Source organism: Littorina saxatilis, linkage group LG9, assembly GCF_037325665.1.
Source record: "Littorina saxatilis isolate snail1 linkage group LG9, US_GU_Lsax_2.0, whole genome shotgun sequence".
Taxonomy (NCBI): Eukaryota; Metazoa; Mollusca; class Gastropoda; order Littorinimorpha; family Littorinidae; genus Littorina; species Littorina saxatilis.
In genome coordinates, this window is record NC_090253.1 from 66615525 (window position 1) to 66631683 (window position 16159).

At 44.0% G+C, this 16159-nt stretch overlaps 1 protein-coding gene across 2 annotated transcripts in view; it reads left to right on the top strand.

Moving 5' to 3' along the window:
• LOC138976880 (lactase/phlorizin hydrolase-like) overlaps window positions 1–16159 on the top strand; it is a 71269-nt gene that overhangs the window by 33492 nt on the left and 21618 nt on the right. For both annotated transcript variants that reach the window (XM_070349765.1, XM_070349767.1), the window contains 8 exons: window positions 1934–2061; window positions 3210–3470; window positions 4645–4828; window positions 5833–6075; window positions 7362–7494; window positions 14035–14219; window positions 14549–14817; window positions 15454–15514. In XM_070349765.1, coding sequence (XP_070205866.1) covers window positions 1934–2061; window positions 3210–3470; window positions 4645–4828; window positions 5833–6075; window positions 7362–7494; window positions 14035–14219; window positions 14549–14817; window positions 15454–15514 — 1464 coding nt within the window. The remainder of the gene's footprint in view (window positions 1–1933; window positions 2062–3209; window positions 3471–4644; window positions 4829–5832; window positions 6076–7361; window positions 7495–14034; window positions 14220–14548; window positions 14818–15453; window positions 15515–16159) is intronic.

The window sequence follows — 16159 nt, forward strand, 5'->3', positions numbered from 1 at the left end:
GTGGTGTCCAGATCAGAATAACACTCATACCTTTACAGACAATATCAGATCAGAATAACACTCATACCTTTACAAAAAATATCAGATCGAATTAAGAATGTATCGAACAAGTTGAAGTACAGTAAAGGAGGAATGGACGATGTTGGGACAAAATTACAACAACCATGTCAACAGGAATAAAACCGCAGATGGAGGGGGGGGGGGTACATAGATGATGAAGAGTCTTCTTGCTGTACGAACAGTTTTCGCGAAGTCAAACGGCCAAAACAAAAGGGTTTGGGAGCATGGAATTTTAAACTTTCGGGTATCGCTTGTCAGGAGTGTCAGACACGGCAACAAAGTGCTACAAATGAGGTGACTGCACAAGATGACAGTTGGACAAGGTATGACGGCCATCGTTAAATAAGCTGACTGCACAAGATGACAGTTGGACAAGGTATGACGGCCATCGTTAAATGAGCTGACTGCACAAGATGACAGTTGGACAAGGTATGACGGCCATCGTTAAATCAGCTGACTGCACAAGATGACAGTTGGACAAGGTATGACGGCCATCGTTAAATCAGCTGACTGCACAAGATGACAGTTGGACAAGGTATGACGGCCATCGTTAAATGAGGTGACTGCACAAGATGACAGTTGGACAAGGTATGACGGCCATCGTTAAATCAGCTGACTGCACAAGATGACAGTTGGACAAGGTATGACGGCCATCGTTAAATCAGCTGACTGCACAAGATGACAGTTGGACAAGGTATGACGGCCATCGTTAAATCAGCTGACTGCACAAGATGACAGTGTCACAAGGTATGACGGCCATCGTTAAATCAGCTGACTGCACAAGATGACAGTTGGACAAGGTATGACGGCCATCGTTAAATAAGCTGACTGCACAAGATGACAGTTGGACAAGGTATGACGGCCATCGTTAAATCAGCTGACTGCACAAGATGACAGTTGGACAAGGTATGACGGCCATCAGCTGACTGCACAAGATGACAGTTGGACAAGGTATGACGGCCATCGTTAAATCAGCTGACTGCACAAGATGACAGTTGGACAAGGTATGACGGCCATCGCTAAATCAGCTACCCGCCGATATCAGTTGAAGGTGTCTTTCATTCGGCTCAGTGTCTAGTTACTCGTAGAACTTTTGCGCTGAAATGATGTGACCAGTTGACTTTTCTCTGTGTTTCTCCTGCAAATGATATACTCGTGTGTGGAGCAGGCTCAGCAGGAATGGGTACTACGAACAATTTGTTTCTCCAGTTGTCAGTCCTTTTGGGATAGGCGCACTGCACGCTGTGTTTCCCTGTGTGACAGGCGCACTGCACGCTGTGTTTCCCTGTGTGATAGGCTCTCTGCACGCTGTGTTTCCCTGTGTGACAGGCGCACTGCACGCTGTGTTTCCCTGTGTGACAGGCGCACTGCACGCTGTGTTTCCCTGTGTGACAGGCGCACTGCACGCTGTGTTTCCCTGTGTGACAGGCGCACTGCACGCTGTGTTTCCCTGTGTGATAGGCGCACTGCACGCTGTGTTTCCCTGTGTGATAGGCGCTCTGCACGCTGTGTTTCCCTGTGTGACAGGCGCACTGCACGCTGTGTTTCCCTGTGTGACAGACGCACTGCACGCTGTGTTTCCCTGTGTGATAGGCGCACTGCACGCCGTGTTTCCCTGTGTGACAGGCGCACTGCACGCTGTGTTTCCCTGTTTTGAAGGGGTCCGGCTTATTGCAAACGAGAGAGAAATTATTACATTTTCAGTTTACTTTATAGAGTTGTAGGCCTTGGCCCGAAATGTAGCCTACTCGTGAGCATACACACATTGATGACATTGTGTTTGTAGGCAAGGGACCCAACATCTTGGAATAGACCAGTGTTCAGCTTACTCGCTCTGTATCAGACACACATAATGATGACATTGTGCTTTCAGGCAAAGGACCTAGTATCTGGGACACGTGGACGCACAACGGGCGAGCCCACGATAACGCGACGGGAGACGTGGCCTGTGACAGCTACCACAAGTACAAGGACGACGTCAGCATAATGGCTAACATGAAGGTATTGAGGCTGGTACCGTAATAGTGGTGTCGGCATTAGGGCGGTACGCGGTGGCAGCCGTGGCCCTTGCAAACTTACTTTTCGCGATGCAAAAAGTACGGGTCTGACGAGTATCACTACTCTAGGCAACGACAATTCAGAAACTTAATAATGCAATGTACAACTCATAGGGATGTTGCCTGGATTTATGAACTTCTGAAGGTTCCTGATAATGCGACTAAAGTTTCGGCAATTTTCCCAAGTTTAAGAAAATCTTTGGCAGCATGTTTCCCCCACTGAGAAACAACTATGGGACATGACGCAGTCAATAACGTAGTTTGACAACTCATATTGGTGAAGGGGGCGGGGAAATAGCTCATTCAGAAGCAGCGCTGGCTTCCAAACCAGTTGTCGCTATCGGGGTGGGTTGATCCCCACGTTCGGCGAGGGATTTATTTCCCAGACTCTTCTCTGTGTCTGAACACCGTGTGCACGCATGCGCACGATAAAGAACCCAAGTTCACAGCGAAAGTCACAGGGCTTGGAAACACGAACACACGTCGTATGCAGAAAAAAAATGGGTAGCAGTGAGAAAGCAACTGGAATTTCATGAGGGTAACCACAGGACTATGTACAATCTTATCCTTAGGCCAAATAAAAATATGTTGGTTCAGGGTAACATGACCACACAAATCTAGGCTTGGTTCAGGGTAACATGACCACACAAATATAGGCTTGGTTCAGGGTAACATGACCACACAAATATAGGCTTGGTTCAGGGTAACATGACGTCACACAAATATGGGCTTGGTTCAGGGTAACATGACGTCACACAAATATAGGCTTGGTTCAGGGTAACATGACATCACACAAATATGGGCTTGGTTCAGGGTAACATGACGTCACACAAATATAGGCTTGGTTCAGGGTAACATGACGTCACACAAATATAGGCTTGGTAGGTCTTTTTCTTTCATTTCTATTATTTATTTTTAGTCTGGGCATGGTTCGCCAAGTGTGCCAGAGGTGGGTTTTTGTTTTTTTGGTTGTTTTTTTGAGAAATGAAAAAAAAGTTTTAGGTTCGGCGGGGAAAAATAGGGTCAGTCGGGTTACCCTAAACCAACATATATTTTTTTTTTGTCCTTATTCTTTTTCTTACCTGTGTGCAGGTGACACACTACCGCTTCTCCCTCTCCTGGTCACGCCTGATGCCAGACGGCACGAGGGCCAGTGCTAACGACTCCGGCGTGGACTACTACAACAACCTCATCAACGAGCTGCTCAACAACAGCATCCAGCCCATGGTGACTCTGTACCACTGGGACCTGCCGCAAGCCCTGCAGGACAAGTATGGCGGCTTCCTCAACGAGACCATCCAGGACGACTTTGTCGACTTCGCGCGCTTCTGCTTTGACAAGTTTGGCGACAGGGTGAGTAGAATTTGTTTTGGTTTGAAATAAAGCGCCCTACTGATTTGAATGTCTAGTTGATGATTTGAATGTCTAGTTGATTGCTGACACATTGGAATCTCGTTTTCAGACCACTCAACGTAAGACCTCCCGTTGTTAAGACCTAGCGGGTTTCTTCTTAAGATTTTCTGTTCGTACCGTGTGTAAATGTACTGCCCACTGCTCCCGTAACCCGCCAGGGTCGTAGGGGCACTACACTGACGACCGCTGCACCAGCTGTCTCCACCCCTGTCGGTTGTGAGCAGTCTTCTGGGTTGTCGCAAAGTTTTACCTGATCCCCTCTGCTATTTTATCTGTTCTTCTTCTTCTTCTTCTTCTTCTTCTTCTTCTTCTTCTTCTTCTTCTTCTTCTTCTTCTTCTTCTTCTTCTTCTTCTTCTTCTTCTTCTTTGTTCATGGGCTTAGACTCCCACGTTCACTCATGTTTTTAGCACGAGAGGATTTTGACGTGTATGACCGTTTTTACCACGCCATGTCGGGGGAGGCATGCTGGGTATTTTCGTGTTTCTATAACCCACCGAACTCTGACATGGATTACAGGATCTTTTCCGTGCGCACTTGGTCTTGTGCTTGCGTGTACACACGAAGGGGGTTAAGTCACCAGCAGGTCTGCACATAAGTTGACCTGTGAGATCGGAAAAATCTCCACTCTTAACCCACCAGGCGGCAGCGACCGGGATTCGAACTCACGACCTCTCGATTAGGAGGCTGACGTCTTACCACCACGCCACTGCACCCGTCTTATCTGTCAGTCTTTGCCTTTGTCGTCCCTGTCTCCTGTTCTCCCGCACAGACCCCTAGACGATGATCTTTGAGAGCCCGCTTAATCTTGTAACATGGCCATCCCATCTCAGCTCCCTCTTCTTGACAGTGATCAACATTTCTTTGTAGTCCACCACATCCTGACTAATGGTTCAGTACATTTAACTATTTTTTTTGGCGTTCATGTTTTGACAGCAATATCTACCCAAACTTGGCAGATGTGAACCAAATGTCAGAAACAAGTGGAGTATGCGCGGATGAACTGTCATTTAAACGGACACAATAAAAAATCTTAAATGCCAAATAGTTTATACTGTATTAATTAAATATAAAATCATGGTGTTTTTTTCCCTTGTCCTTCGTTGCCTTGACCAGGTGAAGCTGTGGATCACGTTCAACGAGCCGCCCATCATCACCATCCTGGGCTACGGTCAAGCCGCCTTCGCCCCGGGTCACAACGACCTGGCCAGGGGTCAGTACATCGCCGGCAAGAACCTCATCATGGCGCACGCCAGGACATACCGCATGTACAAGACAGAGTTCGCCGCAACACAGAAAGGTACGGGAAAAAGGCTTAGCTCTTTTTGGTGGCTTGTCCTGGCTTCACGGTTAGTTTGCACCGGTCAGGTGGATAAATCACAATACATTTCGGTAAGAATAGTCAATATAACAAATGGATTCTCGTTAGACTGGTTATCTTCTCTTCTTGTCGTTCGCCTTTACACTTGGAGTCCAGCTCTGGAAGACTGGTTATCTTCTCTTCTTGTCGTTCGCCTTTACACTTGGAGTCCAGCTCTGGAAGACTGGTTATCTTCTCTTCTTGTCGTTCGCCTTTACACTTGGAGTCCAGCTCTGGAAGACTGGTTATGAAAATGTATGTTTACCCCCTACACAAGTCAGTTGGATATATCATCATCAATTTCGGAAAGATTGGTCGATATCACAAATAGATTCTAGTAATAGGGTAACCCTAAGATTGGTCGATATCACAAATAGATTCTAGTATTAGGGTAACCCTAAGATTGGTCGATATTACAAATAGATTCTAGTATTAGGGTAACCCTAAGATTGGTCGATATTACAAATGGATTCTAGTAAGATTGGTCGATATCAGAAATAGAGTCTAGTATTAGGGTAACCCTAAGATTGGTCGATATTACAAATGGATTCTAGTAATAGGGTAACCCTAAGATTGGTCGATATTACAAATGGATTCTAGTAATAGGGTAACCCTAAGATTGGTCGATATTACAAATGGATTCTAGTATTAGGGTAACCCTAAGATTGGTCAATATTACAAATGGATTCTAGTATTAGGGTAACCCTAAGATTGGTCGATATCACAAATGGAATCTAGTATTAGGGTAACCCAAAGATTGGTCGATATCACAAATGGAATCTAGTATTAGGGTAACCCTAAGATTGGTCGATATCACAAATGGAATCTAGTATTAGGGTAACCCTAAGATTGGTCGATATCACAAATGGAATCTAGTATTAGGGTAACCCTAAGATTGAATATGAAAATAGATGTTTACCCCTTACCTTGTCATTCCTTGACAGGTGAGGTGGGTATCACCATCAACTACGGGTGGAGCGAACCGCTGGACCCTCTCAACCCGGCAGATGTGGAGGCTGCCGAGCGCTCCATCAACTTCTACGGCGGGTGGTTCGGCCACCCCATCCTGGTCAACGGCGACTACCCGGATGTGATGAAGTGGCAGGTGGGCAACAGGAGCTTGGAGCAAGGGCTGACTGAGAGCCGACTACCCGCCTTCACTGACCAGGAGAAACTGACTATTAAAGGTGGGACAAGATTGGCGTCCCTTCTGGAGATGGGTTGTTGCAATTATAGGCTACATTGAGAGCTTGGAGAGCGCGATTCTGTCGCTGCATGCTTTCCCCAGGGATATCAGCACGAATTTCATTGGATTAGTTCCCCAAGGACAAGACAATATACCAAAACATTGGCACCTTTAAATTGACCCAACTCAAGCAAAATCGGGCTGTGAATAAATTACCAACTTTCGTTTGGCTTTCGTATGTTTTTTGTTATGGGTAAAAACCCCATTCATATCATAATGTGTACCGAAGCTTACTTCTAAGTTAACTTTGACTACAATGTGGAAAACTTGACAAAGTCATCATAGACGTTACAGATTCAGCGACAGAGTTGATCACTTGTTGGCTACAGTGGGAAACGTAGCGACAGAGTTGATCACTTGTTGGCTACAGTGGGAAACGTAGCGACAGAGTTGATCACTTGTTGGCTACAGTGGGAAACGTAGCGACAGAGTTGATCACTTGTTGGCTACAGTGGGAAACGTAGCGACAGAGTTGATCACTTGATGGCTACAGTGGGAAACGTAGCGACAGAGTTGATCACTTGATGGCTACAGTGGGAAACGTAGCGACAGAGTTGATCACTTGATGGCTACAGTGGGAAACGTAGCGACAGAGTTGATCACTTGTTGGCTACAGTGGGAAACGTAGCGACAGAGTTGATCACTTGTTGGCTACAGTGGGAAACGTAGCGACAGAGTTGATCACTTGTTGGCTACAGTGGGAAACGTAGCGACAGAGTTGATCACTTGTTGGCTACAGTGGGAAATGTAGCGACAGAGTTGATCACTTGTTGGCTACAGTGGGAAACGTAGCGTGAGGATACCAGTCGTTCACAAAGATCGAACAGAGTTTTTGAGATTTAACGAACCAGAAAAACACACATAAAGCCAAAGACAAGAATTCTAGGTTATTGGAACTTTGATAAAACAAAACGTTACATTTACACTACGTCGACCCAGTGGTCTTTTGAATTGATACACAGACAAACATTTATGGTACAAACAATGATGGTACAAACATTTGTGGTACAAACAATGATGGTACAAACATTTATGGTACAAACAATGATGGTACAAACATTTGTGGTACAAACAATGAAATGATCTCATAATCGTCGATGGATCTCGCATGCAAGATGGCGGCGAGGTCAACAGTTGGATCCACAGCGCCAAAGTATGTAAACGGCTGCAAGTTTATGACAAGCACATCATTTTGAGTAACCTAATTGTATGAACCTTCCTCTGCAGGGACTACGGACTTCCTGGGTTCCAACTTCTACAGTGCAGGACTGACCAGCGATGACCCCCAGCCCGCAGCCAACCCCCCCAATTACTACAACGACCAGGAAACGAGGGGCAGCACGGACCCTAAGTGGATAGGGTGAGCACAGCTGACCAATGGTGTCGGGCTGACAATGAAACGTATAATTCGTGTGTTGATTTATCATGGGAAGTTTTTCCGTGAGAATGTACAGTTTACAGTAGCTAGCATTTGCAAGGGGTATTTGGGTTCTCTCATTGAGAAAAAAGGCAAATTTGCCTGGTAAGAGTAGGGAGTGAGCAGCCTGTACATTTGCCGGGAAAGAGGGGCTTCCAGAAACCAACTGACCAATGGTGTCGGGCTGACAATGACCGTATAGTTTGTGTGTTGATTTATCATGGGAAGTGTTTCAGAGAGAATTTGACTTCCAGTGCATATGTCACTCTTGTTAGCTTTTAGCTCAGACGGCAAGCAGCACAAGTACTGTCCAATTTCACTGATTTTTGTTGACGCCTTCTTTGGCTGTTTCGTCTTGATCTCATGTAGTTATAAACAACGAAGTTTGGGGTAATTTGTACGTTTTCCCTTTCCCCGGTTATCTGGATTTCTTCTGGCGTTAGCAATTTTCTCCCCCCTTTCCTAACCTAGGTGGTGGGTTCAAGTGCTAGTCTTTCGGATGAGACGAAAAACCGAGGTCCTTTCGTGTACACTACATTGGGGTGTGCACGTTGAAGATCCCACGATTGACAAAAGGGTCTTTCCTGGCAAAATTGTATAGGCATAGATAAAAATGTCCACTAAAATACCCGTGTGACTTGGAATAATAGGCCGTGAAAAGTAGGATATGCGCCGAAATGGCTGCGATCTGCTGGCCGATGTGAATGCGTGATGTATTGTGTAAAAATAACTCCATCTCACACGGCATAAATAAATCCCTGCGCCTTGAATTTGTGCGCGATATAAATTGCATAAAATAAAAAAAATAAAAAAAATAAAAAAATAAATCCCTGCGCTTACAACTGTACCCACGGAATACGCGCGATATAAGCCTCATATTGATTGATTGATTGATCAATGTGTGCAGATAACTGCAAATCCTAAAGAATGGGTGATTTATTGCAAAGGTTAGCTTGAGGCAAACAGTTTGACATTCTCTTTGGGAAATCTCCACACCTGCCAGTGATCCAGGTGACGTAGTGACGATGTTCAGGTCCATTTAAACATAACTCTTGGGACTGGAGCTACGGAAGGCTCCCAGCGTGAGACAGGGGTACAGTTGCTTGCATTTAAAGGGACTGTAGCTACGGAAGGCTTCCAGCGTGAGACAGGGGTACAGTTGCTTGCATTTGAAGGGATATGTGGGGTCTCTCATTGGGAAACAGGTAAATTTGCGGGTAAGAGTAGGGAGTGGGCAGGTACATTAGCCGGGTAACAGGGGAGGGGGGGGGGGGGCTTCCAGAATCAAGGACCGCCCCTCTCCCGCAACCTACTATATACTATATACAGCCCGCCACTTTTTTTGTAGCCCTCTTTAAAGAGAATTCATATTTCCCATATAAAAAAAACCAAGAACGGTAGGTTATTGGAACGTTGGTTATTGACATTATATCTGTGACGGTAACGTTATATTTGTGACTGTAACGTTATATTTGTGACGGTAACGTTATATTTGTGACTGTAACGTTATATTTGTGACTGAAACGTTATATCTGTGACTGTAACGTTATATTTGTGACGGTAACGTTATATTTGTGACTGTAACGTTATAGCTGTGACTGTAACGTTATATCTGTGACTGTAACGTTATAGTTGTGACTGTAACGTTATATTTGTGACTGTAACGTTATATTTGTGACTGTAACGTTATATTTTTGACTGTAACGTTATATTTGTGACTGTAACGTTATATCTGTGACTGTAACGTTATATCTGTGATTGTAACGTTATATTTGTGATTGTAACGTTATATTTGTGACGGTAACGTTATATTTGTGACTGTAACGTTATGTTTGTGACTGTAACGTTATATTTGTGATGGTAACGTTACATTTGTGACTGTAACGTTATATTTGTGTCTGTAACGTTATATTTGTGACGGTAACATTATATTTGTGACTGTAACGTTATATTTGTGACGGTAACATTATATTTGTGACTGTAACGTAATATTTGTGACGGTAACGTTATATTTGTGACGGTAACGTTATATTTGGAACTGTAACGTAATATCTGCGACGGTAACGTTATATCTGCGACGGTAAAGTTATATCTGCGACGGTAACGTTATATCTGCGACGGAACGTTATATCTGCGACGGTAACGTTATATCTGCGACGGTAACGTTATATCTGTGACGGCAACGTTATATCTGTGACTGCACCGTCATATCTGTGACTGCAACGTCATATCTGTGACTGCAACGTTATATCTGTGACTGCAACGTCATATCTGTGACTGCAACGTTATATCTGTGACTGTAACGTTATATCTGTGACTGTAACGTTATATCTGTGACTGTAACGTTATATTATTTTATTTATTTATTAGTGAGTATTTCTACGCACATACCCTCCCAGAGGGGAGGCTCATGGCGTTTACAATATGCCTTGTGAGATGGAATTTTTTACACAATATATCACGCATTCACATCGGCCAGTAAATCTCAAGCGTGTTAGGCGAGTATATACTTTTCACGGCCTATTATTCCAAGTCACACGGGTATTTGTAGGACATTTTTACATATGTCTGTACATATTTGCCAGGAAAGACCCTTTTGTCAATCGTGGGATCTTTAACGTGCACACCGCAATGTAGTGTACACGGGACCTCGGTTTTTCGTCTCATCCGACTGTAACGTTATATCTGTGACTGTAACGTTATATTTGTGACTGTAACGTTATATCTGTGACTGTAACGTTATATTTGTGACTGTAACGTTATATTTGTGACTGTAACGTTATATCTGTGACTGTAACGTTATATCTGTGACTGTAACGTTACATCTGTGACGGCAACGTTATATCTGTGACTGTAACGTTATATATGTGACTGTAACGTTATATCTGTGACTGCAACGTTATATTTGTGACTGTAACGTTATATTTGTGACTGTAACGTTATATTTGTGACTGTAACGTTATATCTGTGACTGTAACGTAATATTTGTGACTGTAACGTTATAGTTGTGACTGTAACGTTATATTTGTGACTGTAACGTTATATTTGTGACTGTAACGTTATATCTGTGAATGTAACGTTATATTTGTGACTGTAACGTTATATTTGTGACTGTAACGTTATATCTCTGACTGTAACGTTGTGACTGTAACGTTATATCTGTGACTGTAACGTTATATATGTGACTGTAACGTTATATCTGTGACTGCAACGTTATATTTGTGACTGTAACGTTATATTTGTGACTGTAACGTTATATTTGTGACTGTAACGTTATATTTGTGACGGTAACATTATATTTGTGACTGTAACGTTATATCTGTGACTGTAACGTTATATCTGTGACTGTAACGTTATATTTGTGACTGTAACGTTATATTTGTGACGGTAACGTTATATCTGTGACTGTAACGTTATATTTGTGACTGTAACGTTATATCTGTGACTGTAACGTTATATTTGTGACTGTAACGTTATATTTGTGACGGTAACGTTATATCTGTGACGGTAACGTTATATCTGCGACTGTAACGTTACCTTCTCTACTGCAATCAATCTGCCTATCGCTCTGGACACTCGACGGAAACCGCTCTACTGAAAATTAGCAACGACATACTGACTGCACTCGACAACAACGACGTCTGCCTTCTCTCTCTGCTGGACCTGAGCGCGGCATTTGACACTATTGATCATGCCGTGCTCTTGTCCCGCCTTCAAAACTCTTTTGGCATTTCTCAGTCTGTCCTTTCTTGGTTTCAGTCCTATCTCACCGATCGCTACCAGTCTGTCTCTGTGAACGGCCTATCTTCTTCTGCTTCTCCTCTACAGTACGGTGTGCCCCAGGGCTCCGTCCTGGGGCCTATTTTGTTCGTCCTTTACACCCAACCCATCCCTTCAATTGCCGCTCACCACTTTCTCTCTCACCACAGCTTCTCCGACGACAACCAACTCTATCTCTCTGGACCTATCTCTGACCTCCCTCGCCTCATTGCCTCCACCCAGTCTTGTATCACCGACCTCAAGGCGTGGATGGACCTGAATAAGCTGAAGCTTAATGAGGAGAAAACCGAAATGATTCTTGTCTCTCCTAAAAAACATCTCAATCATCCTTCTCTTCCCTCGTCTGTCGATCTCAATGGTTCTTCTATTGCTCTTTCTCCTGCTGTCCGCAACCTAGGTGTCACTCTTGACCAGTCCCTGTCCTTCCATCAGCATGTTGCCAATGTCTGTCGCACTTGCTTCTTTGAAATCCGCCGCATCTCCTCCATCCGTCATCTCCTCACTGAGGATGCCACTAAAACTCTGCTCTGCGCCTTTGTCCTATCCCGACTCGATTATTGCAATTCCATTCTATCTGGCTCTCCCAACTACATCATCGAAAAGCTTCAGCGTGTTCAGAATCATGCCGCCCGCCTCATCTTTCGTTCTTCCAAGCATGACCACATCACCCCTCTTCTTCAAACCCTACACTGGCTGCCTGTTCAACAGAGGATTCAGTTCAAGATCTCCACACTCTGCTTCAGAAACTTTGATCTATCGTCCCCTAGCTATCTTTCTGACCTTCTTGATGTCTACTCCCCCTCTCGCTCCCTAAGATCCTCCGCAGACACCCGCCTTTTTAGGATACCATCAGCACGCACCAAAACATATGGCCAGCGCACCTTCTCCTACCAGGCCCCATCCATCTGGAACCAACTCCCGCATTCACTCAGGCACTCCACATCTATGCAATCATTCAAAACCTCACTCAAAACACACCTCTTCCCTCACTAGTCCGTTAATGACCACACATCACCCTCTCCTGCTGGTCCTTGATCTGTCTCTTTCTTTCTCCTTCTTCTTCCCTTTCCAGCTCTATTCTTCTTCTCTCAACAAACTTTATGTATCCAATACTTTATTTATTTATTTACGACTGTTTTTCCGTCTAGAATGCATGTGCCTGTAGTTGGTATGAGTGAGTGCGTCGCGTTCTCGCTGTGCGCCTGTCTGTGAGTGTATGAGTCCTTGTCGATTTGTGTTTCGTATAATGTTCACTATGTATTTTATATTTTGTAAGCGCCTAGGGCTATATTTAGATTAGGCGCACAAATGTTCATAATAATAATAATAATAATATTTGTGACGGTAACGTTATATCTGTGACGGTAACGTTATATCTGTGACTGTAACGTTATATTTGTGACGGTAACGTTATATCTGTGACTGTAACGTTATATCTGTGACTGTAACGTTATATATGTGACTGTAACGTTATATATGTGACGGTAACGTTATATCTGTGACAGTAACGTTATATCTGTGACGGTAACGTTATATCTGTGACGGTAACGTTATATCTGTGACTGTAACGTTATATTTGTGACTGTAACGTTATAATCTGTGACTGTAACGTTATATTTGTGACTGTAACGTTATATTTGTGACTGTAACGTTATATTTGTGACTGTATTGTTTTGACAATAACAAACGTTCCAACAACCTACCTTTCTTGTTTTTACATTTAGTCAAGTTTTGACTAAATGTTTTAACGTAGAGGGGGGAATCGAGACGAGAGTCGTGGTGTATGTGCGTGTGTGTGTGTGTGTGTGTGTGTGTGTGTGTGTGTGTGTGTGTGTGTGTGTGTGTAGAGCGATTCAGACTAAACTACTGGACCGATCTTTATGAAATTTGACATGAGAGTTCCTGGGTATGAAATCCCCATACGTTTTTTTCATTTTTTTGATAAATGTCTTTGATGACGTCATATCCGGCTTTTCGTGAAAGTTGAGGCGGCACTGTCACGATCTTATTTTTCAACCAAATTGGTTGAAATTTTAGTCGGGTAATGTTCGACAAAGCCCGGACTTCGGTATTGCATTTCAGCGTGGTGGCTTAAAAATTAATTGATGACTTTGGTCATTAAAAATCTAAAAATTGTAAAAAAAAAAATTGTTTTATAAAACGATCCAAATTTACGTTTATCTTATTCTCCATCATTTGCTGATTCCAAAAAACATAGAAATAGGTTATATTCGGATTAAAAACAAGCTCTGAAAATTAAATATATAAAAATTATTATCAAAATTAAATTGTCCAAATCAATTTAAAAACACTTTCATCTTATTCCTTGTCGGTTCCTGATTCCAAAAACATATAGATATGATATGTTTGGATTAACAACACGCTCAGAAAGTTAAAACGAAGAGAGGTACAGAAAAGCGTGCTATCCTTCCCAGCGCAACTACTACCCCGCTCTTCTTGTCAATTCCACTGCCTATGCCGTGAGCGGTGGACTGACGATGCTACGAGTATACGGTCTTGCTGCGTTGCATTGCGTTCAGTTTCATTCTGTGAGTTCGACAGCTACTTGACTAAATGTTGTATTTTCGCCTTACGCGACTTGTTTTATTCTGAATTTTGGAACGTTGGCAGTCTCTTTGTTTTGTGGATTTGCTCATAATTATTTCCCATGTCAAATGACGGTCAGTGATTGTCTGTGGTCAGATCTGGGTCAGACTGGCTGCACGTGACTCCGTTCGGGATCCGCAAGATGATGAACTGGTTCAAGTACAACTACAACAACATCCCCGTCTACGTCACAGAGAACGGCATCTCCGACAGGAACGGCACGCTGTACGACGATCACAGGATCCACTACTATAGGCTCTACATCAGTGAACTGCTCAAAGGTGTGTTTGTGTGTGTGTGTGTGTGTATGGGGGGTAGGGGGGGGGGGTTAACTCGGAATCATTCCTGTAAAGAAGGCAGCGCCACTGATACGCACGCACGCACACACAAACTGTTTGTGTGTGCGTGCGTGCGTATCAGCGGCGCTGCCTTCTTTCCAGGAATGATTCCGAGTTACACCCCCCCAAACACACACACACACACACACACACACACAGAGGTGCGATGGGGGCATGTCATTGTGAACCCACAAAACAAAATGACACAGAAGATTCACAGACTGATGAAATAACTAAACACAGACTATTATCAAAGTTCTACATCATTCCAGCCATCAAGCTAGACGGGTGTAACGTGCGGGGCTACACGGCGTGGTCACTGATGGACAACTTTGAGTGGAACGCGGGGTACAGCGAGAAGTTCGGCCTCCATTACGTCAACTTCACGGACCCCACGCGCACCCGGGTCCCCAAGGCCTCGGCCGTCTGGTTCAAATCCCTCATCGCTGACCACGGCTTCAAACACGGCTACACGCAGCCCGGAGGGTGGGGCAGTGCCCCGGAGCTGACCAACGACTTTTACTACGGAACTTTCCCCAAGGTGAGATCTACTGAACTTGTGATCGTAAGGTCGAAGGTTCGAATCCGGGCCGGGGTTGACACGGGTCAACTTTATATGCAGACCCAGAGACGGTAGCTATTTTATAAATCCATTAAAAAAAGAATCATAACATACAAAGTGTGACAAGAGACGATGTTCGGAAATAATTCCGTCGCGTTCGTATTGGTTGTGAAAGCATATACCCTTGCTTTTCCTCTGACAAATAACTGCTCCCGTCCACGTGGTTTTGACACAACCCTCGCCAGTGATTGGCCCCTCCAATGGTTGTTCGATTTAAAAAAAAAAAAAAAGGGCATTCACTCTTTCACAACCCATAGAAACCCGACAGAGTTATTTTCGGAATTTGTCTACACGACCAAACCTGAAAAAACGGTATCCAAGGGAGGCAACCATCTTCGTGCGAATGCAAAGGGCAATATACAGCGGTAGTTTCCCTTGTCAGAGTATTAATTTTCTGTTTCCAGTACGTAATCGATACCAAATTAATGTGGTAATCGAGAGGTCGTTGACAGTTTTTCATCATAAGAGTTCTGCATACATTTTGCTTTTTAACAATATTTAGTGTACGCATGATTTGGCCAAACTCTGGTCACGCCAGTATCTTTTCATTTGCAGGACTTTGTGTGGGCGGCTGCAACGGCTGCTTATCAAGTAGAGGGGGGATGGAATGCTGATGGTGAGTTTGTGTGTGTGTGTGTGTGTCTGTGTGTCTGTGTGTGTGTCTTTATGTGTGTGTGTCTGTGCATATGTCACGGTGTGTGTGTGTGTGTCTGTGTGTATGTGTGTATGTGTGTGTGTGTATGTGTGTGTATGTGTGTGTGTGTGTCTGTGTCTGTGTGTGTGTGTGTGTGTGTGTCTGTGTGTGTGTGTGTGTGTGTGTGTGTGTGTGTGTGTGTGTGTGTGTGTGTGTGTGTGCAATACTTCGGGCAACGTGATTCCCTCCCTATGAAATGCCCTCCATCCTAATTTGTTATGGCCCTTCTTTCCACATAAAAAAATGAGGCATGTTGTGAAAGTTGACCTGTCACTTCCCGAAGTCAATGAGGCATGTTGTGAAAGTTGACCTGTCACTTCCCGAAGTCAATGAGGCATGTTGTGAAAGTTGACCTGTCACTTCCCGAAGTCAATGAGGCATGTTGTGAAAGTTGACCTGTCACTTCCCGAAGTCAATGAGGCATGTTATGAAAGTTGACCTGTCACTTCCCGAAGTCAATGAGGCATGTTGTGAAAGTTGACCTGTCACTTCCCGAAGTCAATGAGGCATGTTATGAAAGTTGACCTGTCACTTCCCGAAGTCAATGAGGCATGTTGTGAAAGTTGA